Source organism: Saimiri boliviensis, chromosome 9 (assembly GCF_048565385.1).
Source record: "Saimiri boliviensis isolate mSaiBol1 chromosome 9, mSaiBol1.pri, whole genome shotgun sequence".
NCBI classification, from domain to species: Eukaryota; Metazoa; Chordata; class Mammalia; order Primates; family Cebidae; genus Saimiri; species Saimiri boliviensis.
Window position 1 is genome coordinate 112,755,865 of NC_133457.1, and position 27,198 is coordinate 112,783,062.

At 44.2% G+C, this 27,198-nt stretch overlaps 1 protein-coding gene, 1 long non-coding RNA gene and 3 other non-coding genes across 5 annotated transcripts in view; 4 read left to right on the forward strand and 1 right to left on the reverse strand.

The window, feature by feature from the left end:
- The window catches only part of ZNFX1 (zinc finger NFX1-type containing 1), a 31,158-nt gene extending 10,403 nt beyond the window's left edge, over positions 1 to 20,755 (reverse strand). The window contains exons 1-9 of the mRNA XM_003932557.4: positions 20,360 to 20,755; positions 18,266 to 18,374; positions 12,617 to 14,425; positions 8,523 to 8,654; positions 7,131 to 7,279; positions 5,538 to 5,687; positions 3,538 to 3,652; positions 1,641 to 1,888; positions 51 to 190 (exon numbers count right to left, since the gene is read on the reverse strand). Coding sequence (XP_003932606.3) covers positions 51 to 190; positions 1,641 to 1,888; positions 3,538 to 3,652; positions 5,538 to 5,687; positions 7,131 to 7,279; positions 8,523 to 8,654; positions 12,617 to 14,425; positions 18,266 to 18,326 — 2,804 coding nt within the window. The 5' untranslated portion in view covers positions 18,327 to 18,374; positions 20,360 to 20,755. The remainder of the gene's footprint in view (positions 1 to 50; positions 191 to 1,640; positions 1,889 to 3,537; positions 3,653 to 5,537; positions 5,688 to 7,130; positions 7,280 to 8,522; positions 8,655 to 12,616; positions 14,426 to 18,265; positions 18,375 to 20,359) is intronic.
- A 215-nt stretch (positions 20,756 to 20,970) lies between these two features.
- Positions 20,971 to 26,895, forward strand: LOC104652108 (uncharacterized). Its single transcript, XR_745452.2, has 4 exons — positions 20,971 to 21,076; positions 22,932 to 23,009; positions 23,332 to 23,397; positions 26,704 to 26,895. It is a non-coding gene; the product is annotated as an uncharacterized LOC104652108 (long non-coding RNA).
- Positions 21,707 to 21,801, forward strand: LOC120368004 (small nucleolar SNORD12/SNORD106). Its single transcript, XR_005582235.1, has one exon. It is a non-coding gene; the product is annotated as a small nucleolar SNORD12/SNORD106 (small nucleolar RNA).
- LOC120368003 (small nucleolar SNORD12/SNORD106) lies at positions 22,766 to 22,856 on the forward strand. The gene has a single exon (XR_005582234.1). It is a non-coding gene; the product is annotated as a small nucleolar SNORD12/SNORD106 (small nucleolar RNA).
- Positions 23,112 to 23,201, forward strand: LOC120368002 (small nucleolar SNORD12/SNORD106). Its single transcript, XR_005582233.1, has one exon. It is a non-coding gene; the product is annotated as a small nucleolar SNORD12/SNORD106 (small nucleolar RNA).
- Positions 26,896 to 27,198: the final 303 nt, after the last annotated feature.

Below are 27,198 nucleotides of genomic sequence, written 5' to 3' on the forward strand. Positions count from 1 at the left end.
AAAACTCCCTGGGGAAATTACACGGGTTGGCTGGGTGCCGAACACAGTACCTATAAAGCTGCCAGCGAGAACTGAAGTCCAGCTGCCAAACATCCTTGATCTCACTGGCCTCAGCCTCAGTCATGGTGTTCAGTTTGCGAAGCTCATCCTTCACCCTCTTTTTCATTTTCTTTTTCTGGTTGCGCTGGGTCTGCAGACATCAACACCATCAATACCATCAATACCAGTACTGCCTGAGCAGAGGCAGGCTTGATTTTAAGCCCAAGGCAGGGGCCATAGCACATAAGAAAAAGGGCTGCCATCCCTGGTTAATGTCAAGTGTCTTACATTCTCCCCACAGTTCTTCTACTGTAGTGGTAAACAAGGACTCTGGAGCCTGTTTGCCTGGCTTCAAAGCCCTACTCTACCTCTTACTAGGTTGTGGGACCTAAGGCAGGTTACCTAACCTCCGTGTCCCTCAGTATCACCTTTTAAATAGTGTCTCTTTATAGAATTGGCTAGTCAGGAGTAAATACATGGAAACCATTTATACTAGTGCTAGCACTAGTTACCATTAAACATCTTTGACCATAGCCTGTTTCTCGTTCCTAAAATGTATGCCATGAACGTCACGGGGTTAGGATTTTCTTGCTGAATGCTCTACAACCAGTGCCTAGCAACTGGTGCTTCGCACAGTACTTGGCACAGGGCCTGCTAAAACGGTCCTAATGCCATCATATCAACACAGCACATTTAACAAGTGGGTGGAAAGCACTGTTTATGAGAAAGCACTCTCTTCTGGCTGTCACTGAGCCTGAGGCTATGAGCCTTTAGAAGAACTAGCAAGTCAGACAGATGTCACTAAAGATCTGCCCCCGCTGCTTCAAAACAAAACAAATTAACCTTTCCTGATGCCCCCTGGGAGATGCTCAATCCATACTTCTAAGAATTAAGATCATGACTCCACTCACCACATATAGTGATGCTGAACTGAACTAGGAGATCAGGTGCAAAGCTAGCACTCAGGTGAAAACTGCATCCAAAGTTGCCCTTAAAAGTTCTTAAATCATTCATAAGGTTTACAAATTCTTATTTTGAGTCTCTAATCCTCGATCATCATAGTTATGCATGGTAAATACCGAGGACCACTAGGCTCTACCAGAAGGAATAGAGGGAAGGCTACATGAAGATATCTGGGAATTCATACAATTCTGGCTTTAAGAGAAGTGTCAAATCCCAAGGTGAGTGAAGGAGGAATATTCCAACCAGCCTGGAGGTCTTGATTCATTGCTTACTTTAATCCTCTAAAATCTTGGTACATGTTTACAAACTTATTTGAAATAAAGAGGGTAACACTCCTGGAGGTATTAAGTGCTGAGACTGTTTGACCTGATTCATATATGCTACATTCTCCCCAGAGTTCTACAGAAGCACTTGGCTACCTGCTTCCTGTCTTTCTAAGTTGGCATTTCTTGCCAGAGGCCCTCTGAAGAGCTGTAATATTTATATCCTTGGGAATTACACCCATCTCATACCAGGTGTAGGCTATAATATGGGTACTTAGCTAATTTTAATGACGAAGTGAATATACTGTATTAGAAGTGGGGGGGAAAAGTGGTCAGAACACTCAGGCCAGTTTCAACCCAAGGAAGTGAGTTTACCTGCCACTCGCCTATTGCTTGCTCCTGTCCAGCTCCTGTCCCAGGGCCACAGTGGTCTAGCCTCATGGCCAGAAGCATTTTAGCCAGCTCCTGGTCTGCTCCACTCTCTTCCTTCTTCCGCCGCCGAGGCCTCACCACCTCTTCCTCCTCTATTACCCGGTCTGCTTGAATCAGGTCAGCTTCCTCTGCGATCTCGATCAGTGAACTCTCCTCCTCCCCTTCTTCCTCCTCCTCCCCTTCTGCCTGGGCTAAGAGAGAGAAACAGGCAGGACAGAGATGGAAACTCTTGAAGCTAAGGGACAGAAGATAGCACCTATAAGAGCTCAGATGTATGAAGACATTATCAAGGGTTTATGTGAGTCTTTTTGAGAACAGAAACTAGAAGGAATGAGAAGAGAGTTAGGAAAGACTTAGGTCTCCTTATATACTTCTTGTTTTACATTAAAAAAAAAATCATATGAATGTATGCCTTTTAAAGAAAGATTTTGGCTGGGCATGGTTGCTCACGCCTGTAATCCCAGCACTCTGGAGGCCAAGGTGAGCAGATCACCTGACGTCAGGAGTTTGAGACCAGGCTGGTCACCACGGTGAAACCACGTCCCTACTAAAAATATAAAAATTAGCCAAGTGTGGTGGCGCACAACTGTAGTCCCAGCTACTCAGGAGGCTCAGGCAGGAGAAGCACTTGAACCAGGGAGGTAGAGGCTGCAGTGAGCTGGGATCTCACCATTGCACTCCAGCCAGGGCAAGAGAGCGAGACTCCATCTCAAAAAAAATAAGAAAGAAAGAAAGGTTTTACTTATAACAAATACATATACAATGGAGAACATACAATGTAAATATGTAATATAAAGTATAATAAAAATATGTAAAATGAATACCCAGGTACCTTCCATCCAATTTAAGAAGAAAACTGCCAAATATTTTGAAGACCCTTGTGAGTCTTCTTAACCTGAATATTATATTGCTTATTTCCTTTTTAAATGAAAACAATGTTACTACATTTATACTGTATCTCTCTCTCTAAGTAACACATTGTCTAGTATTTATTTTTCTGTAACTTGCCTTTTTTTTTTTTGAGATCATGTCTTGCTCTGTCCCTCAGGCTGTAGTGCAGAGTTGCAATCATGGCTCACTGCAGCCTCAACCTCCTGAGCTCAAGCCATCCTTTCCCCTCAGCCTCCTAAGTAGCTGGGACTACACGCATGCACCACCACACCCAGCTATTTTTTTTTTTTTTTGTAAAGACAGGGTCTCATTATGTTGCCCAGGTTGGTCTCCAACTTCTGGGCTCAAATGATCCTCCTGCCTTGCATTTTCAAAGTGCTGGGATTACAGGCATGGACCACCATGTCTGGCCAATTTGCCTTTTTCATTCAGCATGTTTTTGAGATTCATATATGTTACTGAATATGCTATGATTCATTCCTTTTCACTGTTGTACACTATCTCATTATCTGAATTGACTTAATTGATCTGAAGAAATGTTGATAGACATTTGAGTTCTGATTTTCTGCTATCATAAAGTGGTTATGCAAATTTAAATATCCCCAGCAGCAGTGCATCAGAGTTTCCATTGCTTCACATTCTCATCAACACAGGGTTATACCAAACTTTAATTGTTGCCAGCCTGGTGCATATGTAATAGTATTTCATTGTGGTTTAAATTCCTCTAGTTTTTAATGAGCACTTTTCACGTATCTATTGAACAGTAAGATTTCCTATTTTGTGTTGTGCCTGTTAAAAATCTTTTTTATCTTTTCCTTATATTAAGCTATTTGTCTTTCTCTGATTGACTCACAGGTCTTTATTCTGGGAATTATTTTGAAATTTCACCGTTCTGTTATTTACCATATTCTACCTAAGGTGTGATTGTAGGAAGATATGCACTTCTTACCTGTATTGTTAGGTCCTGCTGGAGAAACACTTTGGGTGAAAGAACCGACACCAAGACCTAGCCACTCCAGCATCATGGAATGCTTCCAGTGCTGGAAGCAAATCCATTCACTATCCTAAGGAAAAAAGAATGATCATTTGTGAGGATTCTATGACAACCAATGTGAAGGCAGGGCCTCTTCAAAGAATCAAGAGCAGGTTGGGGCATGGTAGCTCATGTATGTAATCCCAGCAATTTGGAAGGCAGAGGCAGGAGGACTGCCTGAGCTCAGAAATTCAAGACTAGCCTGGACAACATGGTAAGACACCATGTCTTTAAAAAAAAAAAGACTGGGTACAGTGGCTTACGCCTATAATCCCAGCACACTGGGAGGCCGAGGCAGACAGATCATCTCAGGTAAGGAGTTTGAGGCCAGCCTGGCCAACATGGGAAAACCCCGTCTCTCTTAAAAATACAAAAATCAGGCCTGGCGTGGTGGCTAACGCCTGTAATCCCAGCACTTTGGGAGGCTGTGGCAGGCGGATCACCTGAGGTCAGGAGATCAAGACTAGCCTGACCAACATGGAGGCAACCAGGAAACCCTGTCTCTACTAAAAATACAACATTAGCTGGGCGTTATTGCAGTCTCCTGTAATCCCAGCTATTTGGGAAGCTGAGGCAGGAGAACTGCTTGAACCCAGGAGGCAGAGGTTGTGGTAAGATGAGATTGCGCCATTGCACTCCAGCCTGGGCAACAGAAGCAAAATGCAGTCTCAAAAAAAAAAAGCAGCAAAAAAAAATTAGCTGGGCATAGTAGTGCATGCCTGTAGTCCCAGCTGCTTGGGATGTTGAGGCAGGAGAATTGCTTGAACCTGAAAGGCAGAGGTTGCAGTGAGTGGAGATTGTGCCACTGCACTCTGGCCTATGTGACAAAGCAAGACTCTGTCAAAAAAAAAAAAAAGGCTGGGTGCGGTGGCTCACATCTGTAATCCCAACACTTTGGGAGGCTGAGGCGGGTGGATCACTTGAGGTCAGGAGTTCGAAACCAGCTTGTCCAACATGGCAAAACCCTGTCTCTACTTAAAATACAAAATTAGCCAGGCATGGTGGTACACGCCTGTAATCCCAGCTACTCGGGAGGCTGAGGCAGGAGAATTGCTTGAACCTGGGAGGCGGAGGTTGTAGTGAGCCAAGATTGTGCCACAGTCTGAAGGACTATATCTATCAACTCCCAAGTTCTTGATCTGTGCTGGTTTGCCTCTGGTTAAGATTGTGTTCATTTCATTTAAGGAACACATATTAAATTACTAAGTTTACAAATACTACCTTGCTCAACCAAACAACAATCCTATAACAACAAAGATCTGTAAGAAATTGCTGTTTTTGCAAATCAAAATTAAGATATTGCCAATTTCTTTCTTTCTTTTTTTGTTTTTTGAGACAGAGTTTCACTTTGTTGCCAGGTGCCAGGCTGGAGTGCAGTGGCACGATCTCGGCTCACTGCAACCTCCACCTCCCGGGTTCATGCAGTTCTCCTGCCTCAGCCTCCTAAGTAGCTGGGACCATAGGCACGCGCCACCATGCCCAGCTAATTTTTGTATTTTTTAGTAGAGACAGGGTTTCACCATGGTCTTGATCTCTTGACCTCATGATCTGCCCACCTCCACCTCCCAAAGTGCTGGGATTACTGGCGTGAGCCACTGCACCTGGCCAGATATTGGCAATTTCATATGGTTCAATTTAATGCTTATTATTATCCCCATTTTACAAAAGAGGAAACAGCCACAGAAAATTAAGTAACTTCTCCAGAGCCAAGACCAGATTAAAATCCAGCAGGCTGGTTCCAGAGTTTTGTTCCTGACCAGTATACTCAGCTGGCTCTTATCACAAAAGGGAACTTTGCACACTGTGGCAGCATCAGATTATCAAATAGCTAAAGTTTTGAACTGATGCTTGTCCTGGAGGCTCCTTCAAAGTACTGAGGCCAGAGACATATTTGTGTTCCCCAAGATGACCCCTACCTGTACTGGACCATTCATGAGACTCTTCCAGTGCTGGGGTAAAATGTACTTCTCCAGGTACTGTTCCCGTAGGACACCATGCATGGTGCACTCCAGAGTCTTGGCTCCTTCATGAAGCTCTTGCTCCGACTCCTTCATCTGTGTCATGATCTGCCAAGAAAAGAGGGAAAGAAATGATGAGGAAATATCATCATCCCCCAAACTCAGTAGTTGCCTTGAGGGAAAACAAAGCTAAGACAGGAATAATAAGGACGAAGAATGAATAAATAGACTAGTCAACAAACTAATTTCCCAAGGCACATTATTGTGGTCTTGAAACCAAAGAATTAGTATCGACCAGGTATGGTGGCTCATGCCTGTAATCCCAGCGCTTTGGGAGGCTGAGGCAGGCAGATCACTTGAGGTCAGGAATTCAAGACCAGCCTGACCAACATGGCAAAACCCTATCTGTACTAAAAATATAAAAATGAAAAATTAGCCAGGTGTGGGGGTGAGTGCCTGTAATTCCATCTACTTGGGAGGCTTAGGCACAAGAATTGCTTGAACCCAGGAGGCAGAGGTTGTAGTGACTTGAGATGGTGCCACTGCACTTCAGCCTAGAAGACAGAGTGGGACTCTGTCTCAAAGAAAAAAAAAACAGAATTAGTATCCAAAATGTCTAAAAGACTCCTACCAATCAGTAAGAAAAGAAAACAAGTAATGCAGATTGAGTATCCCTTATCCAAAATGCTTGAGACCAGAAGTGTTTCAGATTTTGAAATACGTGCATTTATACTTACTGGCTGAACATCCCAAATCTGAAAATCCAAAATATGAAACAATGTTGGGCAGGGCACGGTGGCTCACGCCTGTAACCTCAACACTTTGGGAGGCCACAAGGGGGCGGATCACCTGATGTCAGCAGTTGGAGACCAACCTGGCCAACATGGTGAAATCCTATCGCTACTAAAAATACAAAAATTAGCCAGGTATAATGACAGGTGCCTATAATCGTAGCTACTCAGGAGAATTGCTTCAACCCAGAGGTGGAGGTTGCAGTGAGCCGAGACTGCACCATTGCACGCCAGCCTGGATGATGAAGTGAGACTGGGGGAAAAAAAAAAAAAAAAAAAAAGAACAAGAAATAATGTTGGCACTCACAAAGTTTTAGATTTTGGATGCTCAACTTATACAACAGAAAAACAAACAGGCCAACAATACTGTGGCAGTGACTTCAAGCCTTACAATATCTGTTCTCTCTCTTTTCCTCGTTAATAAAAACTCAGATTTTTGACTGGGCACATTGCCGCCCAGCTAAAAGATGACCTTTCCCTCGTCAGTTTGCTCTACCTGGAGGTGCTATGGATGGTATGGGGGAAGGAGCCTTAAGGCAGGGTGGGGAGGGGCACTGTGTCCTTGTCTTTTCTCTGTCTTGAATTGTGAAGGCAAAGGTCATACCAAGGGATTAGCAGAATAGAATGCTGAAAGAAACCTGGACCCTCGAGAGCTCTGAGGGGCCTCCACATCTACCCTGGGCTGTCTACCCAGAAGGCCACTCCTATCTTGTTTAGGTCCCTCTTGAACTATCTCAGATATTTCAGTGCTGGGACTTACACTCATGTAGGCCCTTCGGAGGTGCATGGGGAGGTTTCTGCGGAATTCCCGCTTGTTTCTCAGCTCCCTTAGGGTGAATTGCTTCAGGATTTCACTGTTGCTCCTTCCACCCACCCGTACAATGCTGGTCTTCTGACACCTGTAGATGCCTGTGGAGCAAAGTGGAGCATGGCAGGGTTGAGAGGAGCTATGCTAGGTTCTCTCAGGTGAGAGCTGTGTGTATTTGGGATCAAGTCAGGTCCCTTAGGGAACAAACTTATGCTTACAGGAAATTTACCCCATTAATGAGGGAGAAGGTCCCAGAGAAGATGTGACCTGCAGAGCAGTAAAATGTAGTACTTAAGAGTTCTGGAATCAGACAACTGGGGATCCAAATCTTGATTCTACCAGTTATTGCTGTGTAACCTGGGGCAAGTTACTCAGTTTCTCTGTCTGTGATTTAGAGCTGGCAATATCTCCCATGCAGGGTTACAATCTGGATAAATGAAAGAGCATCTTTAAAGCTCCTAGCTAGGGCTCAGCACAAAGCAAGCACCCAGGAAACGTTATATATTATTCACTCTGCAGGTTTACTCATTGCTCATATGTTCTAGGCATGTGCCAGGTTCTGAAGATACAGCAGTAGAAACACAGGCCCAGTTTCTGATTTGTTATCATGTCTTTGTCTCTGGCAGAGAAGGTACTCATTAAATAATTAATACAACAGCAATAAATGTAATGAGTACTAGTATCAGGGGACCATACCTGGTCTGGGTGGTGTAGGGATCTATTCTTAAGAATCTAATATTTAATCTCTGACTCTATTTATCTAGGTCAAAGTGGGGTATAGAAAAATGAAAAAGAAAAAGCTTGTATGCTTGTATTTATTCATTCATTAATGTTATTATTTTTCTGAGCACCTATTATGTGCCAGGATATGTGAATACAGCAAGAAAAGGACCAATCCTCGTCTAGGGTAGAGACACATAAAACAGATTATAAAAAAATAAAAAATGCAAAAGAGATTTCCTTTGTTTGGGGCAATAGAGAATGTCCACCTTTGAAGAGAGATTTAAGCAGGACTAGAAGAATGAGTAGGAGCCAGCCAGGTTGAATGAGCTCAAGAAGGAGAGGGAAAAAACTATTACAAGCAGGAAGATGGAATGGGCCAATGGAGGACCCAGAGGTTTTCAAGGAATTGAAGATAATCAGTGTTGCTGAAATTAGGGAGAACAAAGTAAGAAGTAGGAGATGTGGTTCACAGTCCAGCTGGGATAGATACATCACAAATGGCCATGTAAGTGATGATAAGGACTGTCGACTTTGTTCAAAGAGCAATAGAAAGCTACTGAAGCTGCTGATGGTTCAATCATCAGCATCTCGATAGAGAACAAACTTGCCTATAAATATTACCTTCCAGAAACTGGTCCAAAGCATGATTAGTATAACACACAACCAAGATGGGGAACTTCTGGGAGCTAATTTGCCAAACTGACTCGTTGGTTAGGAGGGCCTGAACAATTTTTAGACCCACATAGGTTTTGCCTAGAAAATAAGGAAAAAGGAATTAAAAAATTTAGACATTTTCTAAATAAAGCAATTACTTGGAGCAAAATCTTATTTTTTTAAAAAAAAATTAATATTTTAAGATGGTTTAAAATCTAAGAAGCATAAATGGTATATTGTGAAAAGTCTCTCTTGTACTTCTGTCACCCAGTTATCTGGGTGTCAGCAACCAATGTTACTAATTTCTTGCGTAACTTTACAGAGATAGCATCTCTATGCATATACAAACAAATACAAATGTACATTCTTTTTCTAGCCTTCCTTTTTCTTAAATATGAATAGTAACAGACTATTTTCACTATTCTACATCTCGTTTTTTTTCGCCTAATGTATCTTGAAGGTAGTTCTCTATCAATACATAGGAGAATCCTAACCCCGCCCTCTTGTTTTCTTTTCACACCTTTAAGGTATTTTTTAGCCAGTTTTCTATTGATGATATATATGTTGTTTCCAATCTTGTGGAAAATTCTTTAGAAATACTTTTTATATACATGGTAGATTTGCCTTTGTGACAGGAGGGGAAAACTTACAGAAATCAACATTGGAATAAGAGTTACGGGCTCAGTAGTAAATGGCTATTCATTAATTAGGCTACAAACTGCTAATTTTTTTTTTTTTTTTAAACAGAGTTTTGTTCTTGTTGCCCAGGCTGGAGTGCAATGGTGTGCATCTCGGCTCACTACAACCTCTGCCTCTTGGGTTCAAGCAATTCTCCTGCCTCAACCTCCAGTGTAGCTGAGATTATAGGCATGTGCCACCACACCCTGCTAATTCTCTATTTTTAGTAGAGACAAGGTTTCTCTATGTGGGTCAGGCTGGCCTCAAACTCCTGATGTCAGGTGATCTGTCCATCCTGGCCTACCAAAGTGTTGGAGTGTTGGGATTATAGGCATGAGCTACTATGCCCGGCCTAAGTTCTTTTTTTTTTGAGATGGAGTCTTGCTTTGTCACCAGGTTGGAGTGCAGTGACTCGATCTCGGCTCACTGCAACCTCCGCCTCCTGGGTTCAAGTGATTCTCCTGCCTCAACCTCTCAAGTAGCTGGGACTACAGGCACATGCCACCACACCTGTATAATTTTAGTATTTTTAGTGGAGATGGAGTTTCACCATGTTGGCCAGATGGTCTCGATCTCTTGAGCTCATCCACCCATCTCTACCTCCCAAAGTGCTGGCATTACAGGCATGAGACACCATGCCCGGCCTGCTAAATTCTTACATTGTTTCTTTCAGGCTGGTAAGGCAGACACTGTCCCCAAAAATCTCAAAGTTGAATGAGGGAGTAATATAAGATAATCAAAGATTTCAATATAGCATGTTAAGTAACAATTGCTTCCTTCTTTTTTCAGGCCCTGTGTTGCCCAGGCTGGACTGCTGCAGGGGCTATGTGTACTGCAGTCTTGAACACCTGTCTTCAAGGGATCCTTCCATCTCAGTCTCCCAAGTACTTGGGACTACTAGTAGTCATCAAGATGCCCAGCTTTACATAAAGATTTTTTTTTTTTTTTTTTTAATCAGGAGTTGCCATTACTTTAATCAGTGTTTTTTAAAGACTTCTTCCTGTCTGGGTTTTTTTTTTGTACTTTTTTTTTTTTTTTTATAAATGTACTCTCCTTCTGGGAGAGTAATTTAGCAGTAGCTATTTTAACTGTTAATGTAAATTCCCACTTCTTTTTTTTTTTTTTTCTTTTTTTTTTTTTGAGATGGAGTCTCTGTTGCCCAGGCTGGAGTGCAGTGGTGTGATCTTGGCTTACTGCAACCCCCGCCTCCTGGGTTCAAGCAATTCTTCCCTCTCAGCCTCCCAAGTAGCTGGGGGTACAGGTGCATGCCATCATGCTTGGCTACTTTTTTTGTGTTTTTAGTAGAGACAGGGTTTCACCATCTTGGCCAAGGTGGTCTCGAACTCCTGACTTCGTGATCCGCCTGCCTTGGCCTCCCAAAGTGCTGGGATTACAGGCATGAGCCACCATGCCCAGCCTAAATTCTCACTTCTAATAATAGTTATAACCCCAGAGTAGAATTAGAGAGTAGCACATGGGAAGAAGGGTGTAGGAAGGTATAGTTCCATGAGAAGTACAATGTGGCAGATAGGAGTCAGGATTATACAGCTAGACTGCCTGAATTAATTTCCTAAACTTGTCACTTAACATCTGTGTGAACTTCAGTACATACTTCCCACCTCTTAAATAAGAGGCTATTTAACTCTTCTTTGCCTTAGCTTTTTTCATCTTTAAAATGGTTTTAGTAATGGTTTCTATTTCACAAGGTTGTTGTGAGGATGCAATTAGTTAACATGTAAAGCAAGTAAAATGGTGCTTTACACATAGTGCTATTACATATTTGATATTATTTAATTTAAATATAAAATTGAATAAATTAATATAAAGCAGAGATAACACATCTCACTACATTTTACCTCTAACAATCTTGTATCTATCACTATGCATGCCAATGGGTTCCTACTGGAAAATCCCTATGAGCAGCTACTTTATAAATAATTTTTATGCCCATTTTGGGAGAAACATTATTAACTAGACATTCTATTGCAACAAAACCAAAACTTGATAAGTGGTATCTAATTAAACTAAAGAGCTTCTGCACAGCAAAAGAAACTGTCAACGGAATAAACAGACAACCTACAAAACAAGAGAAAATATTTGCAAACTCTGCATCCAACAAAGATTTAATATCTGGAATCTGTAAGGCTTAAACAACCCCATTAGAAAGTGGGCAACGGACACGAACGGATACTTCTCAGAAGAAGACAAACATGTGGCCAACAAGCATATGAAAAAAATGCTCAACATCAACAGCACTGATCATGACAGAAGTACAAATCGAAATCACAATGACATACCATCTCACACTAGTCAGACTGGCTATTACTAAAGAGTCAAAAAAAATAACAGATGCTAGTGAGGTTGCAAAGAAAAGGGAAAGTTTATACACTGCTGGTGGGAATGTACATTAATTCAGCCACTGTGGAAAGCAGTTTGGAGATTTCTCGAACAACTTAAAACAGAAATACCATTTGACCTGGCAGTCCCATTATTGGGTATACAATGGGAAGAACAGAAATTATTTTCCCATAAAGACACATGTATGTGCATGTTCATCATAGCACTATTCACAAAAGCAAAGATATGGACTCAACCTAGATGCCCAACAATGGTGGACTGAATAAAGAAAATGTGGCACATATATACTAGGGAATACTATGCAGCTATGAAAAAGAACAAAATCATGTCCTTTGCAGCAAAGTGGATGGAGTTAGAGGCTGTTATCCTAAGCAAATTAATGCAGGTACAGAAAACTAAATACCACACGTTTCACTTATAAGTGGGAGCTAAACACTGAGTACACATAGACACAAAGAAGGGAACAGACACCAGAGCCTACTTCAGGGTAGAGTGGGATGAGGGTCAGAACCTAAAAACTACCTATTGGGGCCGGGCATGGTGGCTTACGCCTGTAATCCTAGTAATTTGGGAGGCTGAGGCGGGCAGATCACCTGAGGTCGGGAGTTCGAGATCAGCCTGGCAAATATGGTGAAACCCCACATGGTGGCATGAGCCTGTTAATCCCAGCTACTCAGGAGGCTGAGGTAGGAAAATTGCTTGAATCCAGGAGGCAGAGGTTGCAGTGAGCTGGAATCGTGCCGCTGCATTCCAGCCTTGGCAACAGAGTGAGACTCCGCCTCCAAACAAACAAAACAACCAACTTACCTATCGGGTACTATGCTCATTACCTGGGTGACAAAATAATCTGTAAACTAAACCTCTGCAACACGTAATACACATGTAACAAACCTGCACATGTATCCCCAAACCTAAAATAAAAGTTGGAAAATAAACAAGAAGACATTCTAGAAACCTAGAGCCAAGGTTTTGTCCCTTGCCTATCTTACAGAGCAGATCTCACGTACTCTGAAAAATTTTCTCACCTGTTCCAGGAGGTCCTTGAATAATAGCCAGTTCCCTTGTGAGAGCAAACTGCAAGGCTTCCATCTGGGAGTCATCCAGCTTCAGGGCTTCTTTTGAGGGCCACTGGCTAGGATCTAAGACATTAATTCTGGGATGTCTCAAGCCCTCGAAATTTCTTAGAAATTCCCCAGTGACTGAAGGATTCTCCATTAATGGGGTAAAGTCATATCTTCCCCCCATTAGCAAGTACCTTGGCTCCTTCACATGAGAGTCACAGTCCACAATATTCCTCTGGAAGGGGACGTCTTCGTCCTGGACCTCCTGGAGTCCTTCCAGGACGTGCCTGTAGGCTTCAAAGTATGCAGTTGTCTCCACCATGAGGAAAGAGTCAGAAGGCTGGACCTCTGCTAGCAGCTGTTGGCTTTGCTCGTTGAAGCAGAGCTGGACAATTCCTCGGCAGAGATCTTCCTGCTCCCGGTTAGATACGGTGGCAAAAAGAAATGTCTCAAAGTTGTCCTTGGACATGCATACCAAAGACCCATAGAGCAACCGTTTGGAATTCTGCCAGCGAACAAACTTCAGTGGTTTTGTATCAAACTGTACCTTGTAGACTATGCCTGATGATGAACACATGGGGGTGATAATCCTGGTGTCAAAGTAGATTCGGATGTCATCGAACTTTCTCTTCCTCAAGCCCTGGTCTTCAAAGCTTTGGAGAAGTTCCAAAATGCCTTCCCGTAGAGGTCTGACAAAATCTTCTCGCAGGAGTCGGAAGTGGGTATCCAGATAGACAGCAGTGCTGTCATATTTTCCAGAAATGATGTTGGGGCGAAGGAAGGGCCTCTCATCCAAGTGCACTTCGTTGTAGGTAGGGTAAATGGGCATGGTTCGGTAGCTCTCAACACAGTCTTCTGCCTCAGGTTGCACTAGAGTGTAGGTGTCCACTCTCAAAGTGCCCTCTCGCCTCTTTTCCTGTAGATGTTCAATGATAGTCTGTACTTTTTCCAGGTTCTTTTCTGTCTCCTCTTCTATGTCAACACCGGAGGCTCTCAGAGCATTAAGAGAGGTTGGCAAGAGAGAAACCAGCATGGAAGTTTCTTGCACAGAGCTGGCAGGGAAGACACTTACAAGGTCCTGGAGGAGGGAGATGATGTTGCTTATGTGCTCTGGATACTGGTTTCGAATGTCAGGGATGGGTTCAGTGATCATCCCTACCACATAAGCAGGCAGGCAGACTTTGAGAAATTTGGAATTTTTCAATATACCCAGTACATGGAGAATACTCTGGCGATCCATTTTGGAGCTGCAAGCCTTCCGAAGAACCTGGCAGATGAGCTCAAGAAAGTTAGATTTCATGGAAGAATGAGAAAGGAGCTCTTTCAGCCCTAAACTTGTGGCAAGTGTGATGACCACCTCAGAAGGGTCTTTCTGCAGAAGACTTTCTAAGAACTTGTAGCCCAGTTTCTTTGTCTGCTGTGGCTGCTCTGTAGGCTTCTGGTGGGGGGTCCGCCACTGCTGGAAGTTGTCATTGGACCACGGTGGTCTGCGGTTCCTACACTCCTGGTTGCCATTTCTCCACCTGGTGTCATTCTCCTGGTCATGTCTTTGGCCTCTAGCTTCGTCACTGGCATGCCCCTCCTGGTTCCTCCTTCCCTGATGCACGGGCCTGCCTGTGGCCCAAAATCTCTGTTCCCTCTGCCAGTAAGGAGCAGGATGGTTGTTGGCCCTAGGATGCCTTCCAGCATGACTGGCTTCTCCTCGGAGAGCATTGGTTGGTGGGTTACTGGCCTGATTTCTAGCTCTTGGTGGTAACTCTCCATCCACAGGCCCTAAACACAATGAAATATTAAGTAAGCACAAGAACCAAGTTCTGTTGGAAATTCAACAGAATAACTAAAGAGCTCAGATTTTTTTTTTTTTTTTTTTGAGACGGAGTTTCGCTCTTGTTACCCAGGCTGGAGTGCAATGGCACGATCTCGGCTCACCACAACCTCCGCCTCCTGGGTTCAGGCAATTCTCCTGCCTCAGCCTCCTGAGTAGCTGGGATTACAGGCACGCACCACCATGCCCAGCTAATTTTTTGTATTTTTAGTAGAGACGGGGTTTCACCATGTTGACCAGGATGGTCTCGATCTCTTGACCTCGTGATCCACCCGCCTCGGCCTCCCAAAGTGCTGGGATTACAGGCTTGAGCCACCAAGCCCGGCTAGAGCTCAGATTTTATATGATGAAAAAAAGGTTTCTACCAAGTAATGTAATAAATGAAAGATAATTAGTATTGTCATAGAGGTTAGGAAAATATTATTCTTACAAAGGATGCAAAAAGGAAAAGGAATAAACATTTGTTGAGTATCTGATGTGTGTTAAAAGAACAAATACATACAGTATGTCTCACTGCTTCTAATCTCATGCCAGTACCAAGTAACAGTCAGAAGGTGAGTTTAAGGGCCAAACTAACTTGGTTTAAATCTTGGCCTGGCCACTTCCTTACTATATAATCTTGGCCAAGTTGTATAATTTTTCTAAGTCTCAGTTTCTGGGTTTTTATAAAGATTAAATGTTTATAAAGTGCTTAGTATAGCACTGGACACGTTAAAAACTTTCAGTAAATGTTAGTTATTACTAGGAGCAGTAACTGGGAATATACTATTGATTCTAAGGGGGCCACTGGTTCTACCACTAAACAACTATCACAGCTAACAGAGACATTAAGTGAAATAAAATTATAACAGGAAGTATTACCCGAATGCTGTCCAGCATTAGCAAATGCAGTTTGAATGGGAAAGAGAAAGGTGGGCTTTCCTTTACCAAGATGTTTTTGAGCTAACAGACTGTGAAAGAAACTGAAAAATCAAACTCCAAGTTTTCCTCCTTTCTGTAGCATGACTTCATCCCTAAAGTACTTAGCAATTACCAACCCTTTTAGGAAGCAGGAGGGGAAGAAAGGAGTGGTGAGGGCATACCCAGTACACACGAGAAAGTTAGTATCACTCTGTGGATGAAGCCAAACTTGTCTTCCTTGATCTGCCCAACATATCGTAAATAACCTTGCACAACATACTGAAAGTCCAGTTTTTTTCACTTTCCTTCCTCCTAAAACTGATTCTGGGGCTGACCCAACTTAGCAGAAAGATGTGGAGATTTTAAAAACAATAAATGATGACTGTACGCAATGATTTGATAAAAAAGTTATAAAAGCTTTAAATGCATGTTATATGTGAGATGATCATATAATTTCCTGACATCAGATACTAAATCCATTTATGTACGCTTTTCCTTGTTTTGCACTTTGTAGAGAAAATTTAAATGTGACCACATAAAGGAATATCTGATAAACTATAAATGATGTACAACTGAACTTTAAATTTTTATGAATGTTAGTTACATATTTACTTTCAAACTACCCCCTAAATCAGAAGAAAGTACTACTTTCAATTTTTTTTTTTTCCCAGGCTGGAATGTAGTGGCGCGATGTCAGCTCACTGCAACCTCTCTACCTCCCGAGTAGCTGGGACTACAGGCATGTGACACCACGCCCAGGTAATTTTTGCATTTTTAGTAGAGATGGGGTTTCACTATGTTGGCCAAAATGGTCTTGATCTCCTGACCTCGTGATCCACCTGCCTTGGCCTCCCTAAGTGCTGGGATTACAGGCATGAGCCACTGTGCCTGGCCTACTTTAAATATTTTTATCTGATTAGAAGACTCTATGTCTTGGAAGAATGGAAAATTGTATCACTTCTTATTCTTTCAACATTCATGCCCAGGCATGGTGGCTCATGCCTGTAATCCCAGCACTTTAGGAGGGCAAGGCAGGCAGATCGCTTGAGCTCAGGAGTTTCAGAGCAGTCTGGGCAACATGGCAAAACCCCATCTCTACAGAAAATACAAAATGAGCCAGACAGGAAGGTGCATGCCTGTGGTCTTAGCTACATGGGAGGCTGAGGTGGGATGATTATTTGAGCCCAGGAGGTCAAGGTTGCATTGAGCCAAGATTGTGCCACTGCACTCCAGTCTGGACAACAGAGCAAGACCCTGTCTCAAAACAACAAAAAAAACCCCAAAAATAAAAAACAGAACCAAAAACTATTTACATAACTCATAAGACGCTACAGTTCTTCTTCATGTGTCCCACAGTTAAAACTCTTTGAAAGAGCTCTCTCTCTCTCTCTCTCTCTCTCTCTCTCTCGCTCGTAAAAAAAAAAAAAAAAAAAAAAAAAAAAAAAACCTCTTTGAAAGACACATTGCAAACTTACGGAAAAATAGGAATCCATTTGGTTGTTTAGTTTTAGAAAGCTCTGAGTAAGCAGAATAATTCCTTTAGTAGAGTGATGCTCTTGGAACTAATTTAGCTTTGGTGACTAGGACTCATGACCTGCACTATCCAATACAAAGCCATCAGCCACATGTAGATGTTATGTTTGTGAAATGTTACTACTCTGAATTAAGACATATAAAACACACATGAGATTTTGAAGGCTAGTACCAAAGATTGCTAAGTATTACATTAAAAATTTTTATGTTGCTAATATCTTAAAATCAATATTTGAGGGAAATAAAAGTATTATGTAAATTATTAAAGTATTATAAACTATATTCAATTATTATAATCAAATAATATTTTGGTTACACTGGGTTAAATAAAACATTAAATTACTAAATTTTATTAAACTGTCATTAAATTTAAAAAATAAATTTCAAGGCCAGGTGCAGTGGCACGTCTGAAATCCTAGCACATTGGGAGGCTGAGGCAGGTAGATCACCTGAGGTCAGGAGTTCGAGATCAGCCTGGTCCAACATAATGAAACCCATCTCTACTTAAAAACACAAAAATTAGCTGGGCATGGCGGCAGGCACCTGTAATCTCAGCTACTCGAAAGGCTGAGGCAGGAGAATTGCTTGAAACTGGGAGGTGGAGGTTGCAGTGAGCTGAGATGGTGCCAATGCACCTCAGCCTGGGTAACAAGAGTGAGACTCCATCTCAAAATAAATGAATAAATAAAATAAATTTCATCTGTTTCTTCCTACATTTTAAAATATTTCTAGACAATAAAAAGTTATGCTCTTGGCTTACATTGTTTCTGTTAGATGCTGCTCTACACCAAGTGTTATTTCTCTTTCTGAAACTCTATCACTGTTTTTGTTAAAGTGAACTGCACCCATTCATCAACTCTCTCAAGAAAAGTGGGAGGTTGGCTGTTTTTCAGAGTAATTCATGCTGCAATTAAGAAGTCATTCTTTCTTTTTGAGACAACGTCTCTTTCTGTCAACCAGGCTGGAGGGCAGATCACAGTCCAGGGCAACCTCTGCCCTCCGTACCCCTCTTCCTGGGGTTCAGGGCATCCTCCCACTTCAGCCTCCCAAGTAGCCTAAGTAGCTGGGATTATTGGCACACAGCACCACACCAGGCTAATTTTTATATTTTTTGTAGAGACAGGCTATTGCCAGGTTGCCCAGGCTCATCTCAGTCTCCCGGGCTCAAGTGATCCTCATGCCTCGGGCTCCAAAAGTTCCAGGATTATAGGCCTGAGCCACTGCCTCCAGCCATAGTCATTCTTTACTTGAGAGATGCAGACAATCTTAGGTAGGGCCTGTTCATTCATAGGGAGGCTGATTTCCTTCTCTTATTACTAGAATTTCCTTCTCATTAGGTAGGAAACCGTGCTGACCTCTGTGGTTGGCGTGGGGATTCCTGGGCCTGGCATCCACACGAGGTCTTCTCTCCTCCATGTCTGAGTCACCCAAATTCTTCCACGTTACTTTCTGTTATCTGGAAAACTGCAAAAGTTGAATTATCAGTGTCCTTGAAACACAGCATCTAGCAGGGAAAACCCAAACACCATCAAGCCAGTCCTTCCGCCTTTGTTAACGCATTTTGTTAACTATGGGTTAAATGCAGATTTTAATCTGGAGCACAAGTGCTCAACTCTGAATGCTCAATTATGATATAAAATATTAAATTCACAATTTACCTGATTTCAAGAGATCGAATTCCCCTTTCTTTTACCCTTGCACTTTCTTGGGGTAGAGGAAATGTCATCAGTTCCCATTCAAAACTGCTGTTTGGCTTACGCCTTTAGCCAAGTTACTTAATCAGTTGCTAGGTTTCATTTTCCTCTCCTAAGAGGAAGACAAATATTGTTGCCAGGGCAAAAAGGTTTTGCCAAGGTTTTGTTAATCCAAAACCATGTACTCACCACTCTATCTGGCATTTATATAATATATCTGCCACTTATGTAGTACCCAATAGGTTGCAGTATCCTATAGTTTATAAATAATTAGTGAGCAGTTATCCCCTTATCCTACTTTCTGGAATGGAACCAAATGATTAAGCTCCCTGCTCTGTTCTACGGAATCAAGAGAAAGAAATTACATGTTTCAACAATCAGAAGGCTTGGCAACTATCAGGTGCTATTTCCTCAGGACCAGCTAGAAATTTGTAATTCTTTCTTCCTCTTCATTCTTCTACCTTGATGATTTTTGACACTGGTCCTACAAGAGGAAGAGGAAGCCCCTTTAAGGGCACTTCTCAACCCAACTCATACACATTGTGTGGGCTGGGGCTCAGGAAACAGTGGGTGACTCAGAGTCCTCAGGAAAGGGATTTTTGTGACTGTCCTTACTGAGTTAAATATTCATACTTGGAAACTGTGACTACATTTAGCATTATATGATGGGCAGCTTTTATTCTCATCAGAAAAAGGAGTCCCTTTACTTCACCCTGGGAATATTTCTCACGAGTCCCTTCCCTCATTTTATCAAACCCAGCCCTCCTGGCGCAGGCTCAGTATTTAGAATTTGTTTGTTTATTTTTAATGCTCCGAGGGGAAAATTCCTTCTTCCTCTTGTTGAAAAATCTTAAAATAGAAACCCCAGAAAATTTATAAGAAACTAAAGAAAGGAAAAAAAAAATGTTAGAAAGAAAAAGCAAGGAAAGGAAGGGAGGAACGGATAGGAACAGGAAATGCTGGGATCAAAAACAGACTGAAATGTTTTTTGGGGGGGAATCAAGGCCTAAAGGACAAGAAGAAACTCGGTGATGGTCAAGATGGCCCGGGGTCAGAATGAGAGGGGCCGGTCATCACCAGGGTGGGACGCAGGAGGCTGAGGCCAGGGGCAGGGCTGGTTTGGAGGAAGTCTCCAGGGTCCTGGAGGAGTCCCTGACCCGGGGGCCCCGCTTTCCCCGATGGAAATACGACGGGGTCAGGGAGCGCCAAGGCTGCGAGGTGGTGGGGTGCCGGGGGCCTCCCGGAGAGGGTGGCAGCGAGCAGCCGGCGGCGCGGAGTGGGGTGCCGAGGTGCTCTCAAGAAGTGGGGGATGCAGGAGGTGACAGGAGGTGAGGCCAGTGGGATGAGGGGGTTGCCAGTGGCAAAAGGGGAGGGCACAGAAAGGGGAGGGGGCAGAGGAGACGGAGGTGGTGAGGGCAGAGGTGGTGATGGTTTCGGGGGTGCCGGGGGGGAGCGACGGGCCAGCTTAGGGGATGGGGACGCTAAGGAGAGGACGGGGAGCCGAGGGGGCGGCAGGGCGCTGAGAGGGGCCAGGGGCTGAGTGGGTGATGGAAACCCGGGGTTGGGGGTCTCAGGGGACGGTAAGGCTCTGGGAGGCGCCCTGAGTGGGTGATGGGGGCGCTGGGGGCTAAGGAGGTGACAAGGCTCTGAGTGATGGGGGTCGGGGGGTTGAGGGGGCGACGGGACGCTGAGGGGCCCGGGGCAGCGGCGGGGGGCGCGGCGGGGCAGGGCAGGGACCGTCGCGGGGCCACTCACCCAGCTCCGGCGCGTCCACTCACTGCCGCCGGCGAGTGCTGGGGCTTCGGCCCAGGCAGGTCGGGGGCCCCGCCCGGCGCCGCGCACTTTCGGTTTCCGTTCCCCGCAGACCCTGGGCGGAGCCGGGCGGGCAGCCCAGAGGAGGAGGAGGAGGCGGGAGCCCAGGGTAGCGAGCGCGAGGGCCTGGCCCAGACATGGCCGGCGCCCCCGCCCTCGAGGCGGGCGTCACCTCAGCTACCCCCGAAGGCGGGGCAGGAGGGCTCAGGCGGGCGCGGCTGAGGTGAGCGGACCGTGGGAGGCGGGTCGACTGCGCCCAAGGTCTTTGCAGGCCTCGGCCGACCCCGGAGGAAGGGGGACCGGGCGAAGAGTTTAATGAGTGTTAAGCGCGACATGGCGGCGAAGCACACGAACCTGGGCGGCCCAGCGAGTACAGGGAAGAGGGCGGGGCTAGACGCGGCCTTGATAACTACAGTACTAGAGCGCCTCGGGCTGTACGGCTCGAGACTACATTTCCCAGCGGGCCCGGCGGAGACCGGGCCGGAAAGAGAGCGCCTCCGGTCCAGTGCGCAGGTGCAGGAGCCTTACCTGGTTATATAAAGGCGGTCCAGCCGCAGTTCGTTCTTTCGCGTCTGCGGTGCTCACTGAGTGGTGTTTCTGTGGGTAGCAGCCACGCTTCATACACCATCGTCTTGACCGTGGGTTCCCGTTTTGTGTGTGGTGAGTGGGAATTCCATGTTCTTAGTCCGAAACTTCTGGTCCTTTTCCTCCTTTGTGCTGTCGCCTCTGCAGTCGACCCTGGTCGCTCTCGTGGCTCCTCCGGCTCTGACCCCAAATAGGCCTTAAGGGTGTGGGAGAGGCAGGGTACGGTGGCTCACGCCTGTAATCCCAGCACTTTGGGAGGCCGAGGCGGGCGGATCAGGGGTCAGGAGTTCGAGACCAACCTGGCAAACATGGCGAAACCTAGTTTCTACTAAAAACAGAAAAAAAAATTGTTGGCAGGCACCTGTAATCCCAGCTACTCGGGAGGATAAGGCAGGAGACTCCCTTGAACCCGGGAGGCGGAGGTTGCAGTGAACCGAGACTGCCATTACACCCCAGCCTGGGCGACAGAGCGAGACTCTCAAGTTTAAAAAAAAAAAAAAGGGTGCCGGGCGTGGTGGCTCACGCCTGTAATACAAGTATTTTGGAGGCCAGGGCGGGCGGATCATCTGAGGTCGGGAGTTCAAGACCAGCCTGACCAACAGAGTGAAACCCCATCTTTATGTATAGAAAAAAAAAAAGGGTGTGGAAGAAATGAGTTAGAGCTGGAAAAGCCAATGCTTTCTGCACAGGCTTGAGGAGCCCTTGGCTGGTGTAAATGATGACTTGCCACTTTTTTTCCCCATCAGATCGACAATGCTGACGTTTTAAAACATTTGGCCAGTTAGTTCTGACACACCGGCTTCAAAAGGCCCGGCCTTGTTCGTTTCCGACCTTGGGAAGATGGCCGTTGACTCCCTTTATTTGTTGGTTCACAGGTTAGAGCAGCCAGAGGGGACAATGGATTTTGGAGGAGGAGGTCACCACTGGGCCCCCAAGGAAACTACGTGCAGATATCTACAACCTTCCATCTCCTGAGTAAGCCTTAGTCTCCTATGCGCCTGTTGTAGAAAACACGTGCTTTGAGAACCTTTAGTTTCCTAGGTAAAACGTGGGATTTAACAAATTAAAGCATTTTCTATTGAGCACCTGTTCGGTATTTTAAAAACTGTTCTGAATGTTTTATTCTCGCAGTTTACCTATTGGACCTAGGTTTCTGGTGAAGAAATAGGTTTAAGAGGAATGCCTAAAGTGGAAAAACCTTGTTAGTGAAAAGATATCTTAACATTTTGATGCCCCTTAAGCATATTTTTGGATTGCATTCTACCTGTGTGCTTGGGCACTTACATTTCCACGTGGATGATATATTGACGTATTTTTGAAAGCCAAATGTGTTTTTCTGTTAAACTATCCAACCAATGTCCTACTGCATAACTCTGCTGGAGTCCAGGAGTGAGGCATTTAACATCTGGACCACATGGAACACACTTGAAGCTTACTGTTCCAGATTGTTGTTTTGTCTGCTGTTTGTGGCAACTTGTGTTAAAATGCAACCTCTTGGCACTTGCTCACTTAGCAACTCAGTAAATGCCAACTACTTCCTCAGATTTACCAGCCACACTGGCTTCTATCATGGGCCTGTATTCAAATAGAATGTAGGCAGCAAAGACAGGAGGGGTGTTTCTTTTGGCTACTAAATTATTTCCAGCTATAGGATAGAACATAGAAGTGCTCAAACACTGAATGCAAATTGGCAGGTATGAAGCATACCAACCAAATCTTACTCCTCATTCAGGGCTTTCAAGTCTTAATACTTAAGAGCTTCCTGCCGGCATATATGATGACTGAACTTTTTTCCCCGACAGATCGACCATGTTGATCTAACTTCTGTAAGCCAGTTTCTGTCTGATATGCCAGCTGGAGCAGCTCTTCTGTCCCAGCTTCCCTGGGCATCTAGCTGACGGGAGCTCATTTTTCTGTTTTTTCATCTCAGGTTTGCTGTTGGCCAAAACCAGGCTTTGATTGGACCAGGATGAATCTGGGTGTGGGAAATAGAATATATATGTAATTGGTAAGTGGTGGCAACACATCTTGCTTGGCTGACTAGGCATAGGCTCTGTGGAGGGGGGTTTTCAGTGTGGGTTTGTCACCCTACTTGTATGACTCAAATGTGGCCTTTGCAGCTGATGACACAGCTTTTTTCCCCATCAGATCGACCCTGTTGATCTCTACACTATTGGCCAGTTTTGTCTGATGCATTGGCCCCAGTAATAACTCCTATCTTTATTTTTTGCTTACCTTTATCAGACTATTGCTTCTTGTTGATTAGAAGTGGGCTTACTCTTTTTTTCTACCATTTGGGTAGCTTATTTTGACCTGTTATCTTTCTATAGGTTGAGCCACGTGTGCCAGTGTGTTGTCAGCTTGATCTTTGCTTGATTCATTCTGCCTTGTAACAGGTGAGGTTTCTGTTTTCTGTCAGCTGCAGCCAAATTTGTCCAGTTGGGCCTAACTTCTGGACCCATTTCCAAGTTAGATATAAAGCTGGGAGAATAAGTCATTGGCCTGTTGGTACCAACAGGTCTTTGTTGGAAATAAGAGCTTGGAGTTGCAAAGAAAAGCACTCCAACAAAAGATTTCTCAGCAAGGCAAATTTGCTTCTGCCAGAGGGTGCTGCTCACACTCCTGGCCACAAGAGCATGCCGAGCAAAGGACAGAAGGGACTTACCCCTAAAGCAACTATTCCCTGCTTCTGTCTCCTATCCCCATTGGTTGGAGTGGGAATGCACAGTCTAAACTAGTACTGATTGGCTATTTTAAACAGGAGAGGTGTAGGCTACAGCAGCAGAAAGGGCAGTTTCTGCAGGAAAGTGGCAAGTGTTTACAGAGAGGTTTGCTAGGAGTGACGGGGACTTGTCCAAATAAGGAGCAGATGTGGGTTATAGGTTGGGATTGGTGGGAGAAGTTTCACTGTTTTAGCCAGGATGGTCTTGATCTGACCTCACGTGATCCACCCACCTCAGCCTTCCAACGTGCTGGGACTACAGGCATAAGCCACTGTGCCTGGCCCCATCTTATTTCTTTACAGGTAATACCGGGGTGTTGCAGGAGGACATAGAGCATTCAGGGAGTCCATCCTGAATGAGACTTCCAACTACAGGCTTTCCCAATCAGCATTCTCTTTGAAGTGACCCACTCTTCTGCATGTGAAACATTTGTTTTCTCTTCTTTGTCCTGCACTGTGACCTCCAGGTTTCATTTGCCTATTCCCTGTATATGGTTTAGTCGCTGGTGGCCTAGAGGATTTATCAGTTCTATTTCCTTGTGTCCTCTATTGCAGAGTTCCCTGTTGTAAGGTGGACAGCATAATTTTTGCCCTTTGTTTCTGCTTCTCTTTGTCCCTTCTTTTGCTTTATGCATGTCTAAGTTTGTCTATAGGACGGTCTTTCTAATTTTCTATCTTAAGTTGTTTTTTTAGAGATGTCTGGCCAACTATTAGTAACAGAATGAAGCTTTAGCATCCCTTGCCTCAGTGGGTCTTGCATCTCTAAACATGCTTATTTTCTCATCTGTTCTTTAAGCTTATTTAGGAATTCCATGGGTCCTTCTTCCTTACAGTTGTCGAATGCTTGGGAAATATTCTGGGTACCAACTCACGAATTCCCCTATCATATCTCTAAAGTCTTACATTTTCTCAGTGAGCTGCATTGTTTACTGTCCCATTGGAGATCTTTGGCCAGGAATTTTTGTTCGGCAGCAGGAACATTTTGACCAGGAGGCTGTTCACATTCCCAGACTACCATAGCCCTATGGAATGTGGTGGTTCTCCCAAGAAGAGAATGCCTAAAATAGACGTAAGCTTGGCCCAAGTATACAACTGGGATCCTAAAAATTGATCAATGTGATCTGCTTACCCCATAAGGGTCATCTCATAAGGGCTTGAGTTCTTTTTTTAGATTTTGGACTTGGTTAAGGGGGCATTTATGAAGCTGATGCCACTTCTCTTGAGGGGAAGAGAGTTGGGGCTGTTTCCTTGGAGGTGGAGGGGAAAGGAAAGTTCAGAATATCCTTCTTACATTGTTCCTTTGTTGTATTTCATGCTCAATTTCCCCTGATGGAGGCACATGCTTTGAGTACATGGCTAAGGGAATGTGGGGCATTGATTTGGGATTAGATGGGGTAGGGACTGAGTAGGGGCGTCCTGTATGCCTGCTTGAGGCAGGGGATTTGATGCAGCCAGGTGGTCTACTAGGCCCCATGTTAGCAGGCTGTTTGGGGGTAGAGACCTTAACTCAGAGGAGTTGGCTTTTGGAGATTACTTTTCCTTTCTCTACATGCTCAAACTCCCGCCCCTGCCCCATCCCCGCCCCCCCCCCCCACCCCGCCACTGGAGGTTTCTTGCACTCTTCTCCTTTGCTTTATCCTTCTCTGATTGCTTCTCTGTAGGGAATATTTCAGGTCCCTCTTAGTGTTGGTGTGTGAGTATAAGCCCCAAGAGAGAATCCACCATAAGCTATATGAGGTGACCACCGAACTGCAGATCCAGACTCAGCACTCAATTGTGCATCTCATTCACACACCTTCAACCTTCAGAATGTCCTGACCACCAAGAAAATACTTTGTCGCCTCCATGACTTTTCTTACCTTAGTCTGTGGAGAGTTAGCTGGTCCCTGTGTTATGTGAGGATCTTCTGCCTGTGTTGAGGGTGGGATCCAGTCTGTTGGTGAAGCCACCACAACAAGGTGGTGGGATGCCTTTATATAACAGTCTTGTAAAGGATGACAGTGACTGAACATTGGATGGGGCTAATTTTCCTTGGCAAATGCACTTAGTAAGATAAGGAGCTCCAAGTCGTTTTAAATTGGGATTCAATTGATCCATACTTGTGTACTTGTATGAACCACCCTCAGCTCCTGGTTACATGGCCTCTTAACATGGCAGCTTTGTCAAAATGAGCAGACCCAGGAGACAGACACAGCAGACAGGTGTTAGAAGTCTACACCTTTAAGTCCTTTAAGAGAAAGTACCACTACTCCTTTTCTGTGTCTCTTGGGGACACTTAACCTCTATGTCTGGTGACATGGCTGGAATTTACAGCAGATAAGCATACTGTGGTCTGAGTCACCATGATTGTATGTTGTTTCTGCTGACCTTTACAATAAGTTATGCTAACACAAAAGCTGTTTTACCAGATTCCTGTGTTGCATCATCCTCCCAATTTGCCTAGTGTCCTAGGAAGGGGAATACGCAGGGGAAGGGGCATGTTCCTAGTGTCCTAGGAAGGGGAATAGGTGTGGCTCCTGATAATTCAACTTTTATTATAAACTAAAACCTCAAAACCCACAGAAATGGTGGTTCATAGTTGATGTTGGTGAGTGATGACTCATCTTAGAAATTTTTTTTAATAATTTTTTTCTTCTGCCCTCCCCTCAGAAGTCTATTGTTTATGGATGTCTGAATGTGCATAGTTCCCTGAAGTCCCAACATTCATGAGTTCTTGCATGTAACAATGATCCTTATGAAGTCATTTTGAGATAAAGGTTAGAACATTTTGACAGCACAACATGGGCTTCAGTAAACTACAGACTTAAAGTTGTCTTAGATATTGGAAGTGTCCCAGCTCCTTTGATCAATATTTTGTTGTATACCAAAATAGATGGACTTGGACTGACCAGGTCTTAGCCACATACATGTTTTCATGCCCTAAACAAGAAGCACTATAGTCCGGAATGGAGCACTGATTGCAGTCCAACTTCTTTTTTAGAAATTGGTGGTGGAATATGAGAGGAGGCTCTGGAAAGAAAAGGACAGACCTGTGCTTCCATGAAAGTGAAGAGCTGGCTGAACCAGTTCGACAAGATTGTTGTGGACGTAGCTGTGCCCACTTGGAAGAGTCATTGTTAGATCTTGGGGAAATTTCTAACTTTTTAAGAAAATAAAATCTTTGAAGTAAAAATGCTATTGTTTTTGTCCATTGGATATAACCATTGAACATGAATAACAAGTAGCAGTTAGGTATTTGCAGTTTCATTTGGTTTTAGGCTTTTGAGGGGAGAATCACTAGTGGGCCGTTGGCTTCTGCCTCATGAGTGGCTTCTGCAAGCACACTTGGGCCAGAAGTTCAACTCCAGGTGCAGAGAAGAAGAGGGTATGCTTACATCTGCTCAAGGTTGTATATATTATCATGGACCTGTGGTTAAATGAGGCAAATAAGGGTGATTTGGTCTATGCTATTTGTGTTTATAAGCTTCATAGGAAA